We start from the raw sequence: 3,239 nt of genomic DNA, 5'->3' as shown, positions 1-3,239 counted from the left end.
TTCAGTGAAGGGGTGACGTGATTAAAGTATTTATTTAGGAGATGTGATCTTGTAATCATTTTTTACACAGAATTCCCAAGGAAGTTAATAGGAGATGGTGCATGGACTGATTGTAGATTTTTACTCCATATATTCTTCCTGAACTAATTTAGGATCTTTTGGGTTGAAAAGTGGTATATGAATATAATACTCTACAAATGTTTTTTAAATGGTCTCACATTTATTAATGAACCAACTTACTAATGCAGGAAAAATGTCAAGAAAAAAATAATCCAATTCCCAGTAAAATGCCAAACTGTCTCCACAAGGATGGTCTTTTCAGTGACTTCAAGAGGCAGACAACATGAGAATAGAGCGTAAATATATGAGACATCTCTGATGTGCCCTTCTTTATAGACCCAGTATGGTTCTTCTCCAATGTCTCCTCTTGGAGTTGTACCTGATTTTATTACTAATTTTCATCCAAATCCATTGGGGGAATGGGCCAATTCTGCTTTGTTTCTTGTCCAGGAACCTCTTGATCCCGAAAGTCTTGTGAAAAGACATGGTGAAGAAGAATGAACCTCATAGACCACAATGGCGGAGAAAAAGAGAGGAGGAAGCCAAATGTTTTTTTATTATGGTATCCTTCAAACAAATTGCAATATAGAGCATTTTACAAAGATAGGGGGTAAAACTTTAAGCTGAATAATAAAAGTAGAAGATGAAGCACAATAAGGAAAGGAAGTAGAAGAGACAGGTTTGATCTGCATTGTGCAAGAGGTGGAGATATATAAGGTTGTACACATAAATTATTATTAGCAGTATTAATGATACATTAGTTCTATTAGATTATGAATTTGTTTTGAGACAATTTCTAATGCCAAACATTAATATTGTATTTTGGTATACTGTATGAAAGAAAAATACACAATTTAACTTAAGTTGTGCTCCAAGTTACGTAAACTAGTTGAAATTTTTTTCTTTATATAACAAAGAGGGAAAAAGTCTAGTTTTGCTAAGAAACTTTCTAAATCTGCTTCAAATTGAATTGCACTTTCAAAGAAAACTAGATATACAGGGATATTTTCAAAGGATGAGATTAGTTTAGGCAAACTAGAAAACATAAATTCTATGCCAGATTTCTTTTGATTCTACAGAAAAGAAATTTGTAATGGAGCAAAGAAACCCTGTGATTGGAGTGGAATGAACAAAGGTACAAAGCAAATGCATAGTAATAACTTTTTCAGAGGTAAAAATAAAACAAACTGAAACTTTAAAACAAAACCAGCATGAAAGGAAAATTATCCTCCAAGACAGTACTTTACAATTTTCAAAAAAAAGTATTTTCTCTTTCATGTGAACTGTATCCATGTAATTTTCACTGACTAAGGACAAATTATGAAGGCTACTGATAAATGAACATAAAGTACTCAAGTAACACATTTACTATTATAAACTGATGTCACGTTATTACATAAAGAAAAAAGTTACAGTTTACATTTATTAACCCAATAGTGCTTAAAATAGTTTTAGAAAAATTATTATTAAATGATGTTAAATTTTCTCATTGCCAATGATTTTATATTGGTAAAGCAAGGGAATTGTTAGTAATTTATACAACTTTGTGGCAATTTACACTCCTCCTGAAGGCATTGTTTTTTATTCAAATACACTCATTCTGACGATTTGTTTTGAGTATTTACCAGGTTCAGAGAGCTGCTTTCTTTTCTCAAGGCTGTAGACCATTGGAACTTCTATTCAGGACCTCTTTTTCCACATGTGTAAATGGAAGTTGGACTAATATTTCTGAGACTGCTCTTAGTCCCTGAGATATTCTAAAAAAGTACCTTTTGGATGTATTGATGAGGATTTAGTCTTTTTGAAAATTTCCATTAGGTAAAAACTTGTTAGTTATGTGCTATATTACCATTGTTTGTGTGTTGTGTTCCAACCACATGTATTCTATTGCCTTCATCAAATCAAACACAGGGAGAAGAAGAAACTCAAAATTCATGCAGAAATGTGGCAAGCAATGCATGTCTTTCACAGCCATTGTCAAATGGGTAGAGCAGTGAAAATTTCAGACTGCTAAGTTCACTGGACGTCCACACAAGAAGGACAATGATTACTCTTACTTCATTTTGATACAATATGTTGTTTCACCTGGTGACTTGATACCCAATACACATCGTGTGATAATGTTGAAGAAAGACAAATGAAAAATTGCATTCGCTGATTAATTTGCTTGTGGCAAAATGCAGAGCATGCAGCCTGCTTAAGCCCTTTGATGATCTCTGTACAATTTGATCAGGTTTTAAAGGTATGGTTGTGCTTGGGACAAGAGACAGAAACTCTTTTCCTATATGGAAGCAGCACAAGAGAAGCAAATTACAATGGGGTGCCACAGAAGTAACACAGTCTGAGTCACAGCTGTCACTGATATTACTGATGCCTTCTCAGCCTTCCCAGTGCCTAAAATCATGACTTTCTATGGGTAGCACATACACCTGGGTTTGTGCACATTTGTCCCTGTGCATGCGTGTACATACACACACCACATACGTCTGCTTTGCTCCAAGCCTTTACCCAGCTACTCATACTTTAGAACATTTGCTTTGCGACACAAGCATCTGTCTGTTGGAACAGGTCTATTTATAATTACAAAGTCCTGGCCTGTGCTAGATGAAATATTCATGTACACTCCACTGCCAAACTGCACTTATGGCATAGTAAACTGCAAACATTGTCATATTAAAAGCAATTTTGAAGCATGGTTCATGCCAGCTTAATAAAAATGTCATTTTAAATATTGTTTAAGAGCACCAATTTAACAACTTTTACAATGCTGGACCACCACAATGTATCTATTATCTACAATATATTTGGAAAAACTAAAATGAAAATGAAAAGAAGTCCTTGGAGTCAATCATGTAGTTCCCAAGTAATGACAAGGCATTAATAAAGGGTCTCCCTTTATTTCTGAGCAATCCTGGAACATGGGGATGATCTGATCCCTTTGAATTGGTTCCTAAACCCTGGGCTGTGTATTACCTGGCACATCCATACACAGTAGTGACTTGCTACCTCATAAACTACACAGAGACAATAATGGACAATTGGCTTATTTGGTGTGTGCCAGGGGGAAGGGAATGTATTTATCAAAGGGTTAATGCCAAGATGCTCTATCCTCCATTATGTACTCCCTTAGTTTACTTCTGTTTATTATTTAAGAGAGTCAAATCAAAGTGTTCATGTGT

At 34.8% G+C, this 3,239-nt stretch overlaps 1 protein-coding gene across 1 annotated transcript; it reads right to left on the bottom strand.

Moving 5' to 3' along the window:
* Positions 1–214: 214 nt before the first annotated feature.
* Positions 215–546, bottom strand: LOC118983074 (60S ribosomal protein L39-like). The gene has a single exon (XM_037040342.1). The coding sequence runs from the start codon at positions 544–546 to the stop codon at positions 391–393; it is 156 nt and encodes a 51-aa protein (XP_036896237.1). The 3' UTR covers positions 215–390.
* Between the last annotated feature and the right edge of the window lie 2,693 nt (positions 547–3,239).

The sequence above is a fragment of the Sturnira hondurensis genome, unplaced genomic scaffold, assembly GCF_014824575.4.
Source record: "Sturnira hondurensis isolate 20B ecotype Veracruz unplaced genomic scaffold, ASM1482457v3 Scaffold0002633, whole genome shotgun sequence".
NCBI classification, from domain to species: domain Eukaryota; kingdom Metazoa; phylum Chordata; class Mammalia; order Chiroptera; family Phyllostomidae; genus Sturnira; species Sturnira hondurensis.
This window is presented reverse-complemented; position numbering and strand designations above follow the sequence as displayed.

Excerpts from the sequence above, each read along its gene's own strand:
- LOC118983074 (XM_037040342.1), bottom strand. The coding sequence starts at position 546 with ATGTCTTTTCACAAGACTTTCGGGATCAAGAGGTTCCTGGACAAGAAA.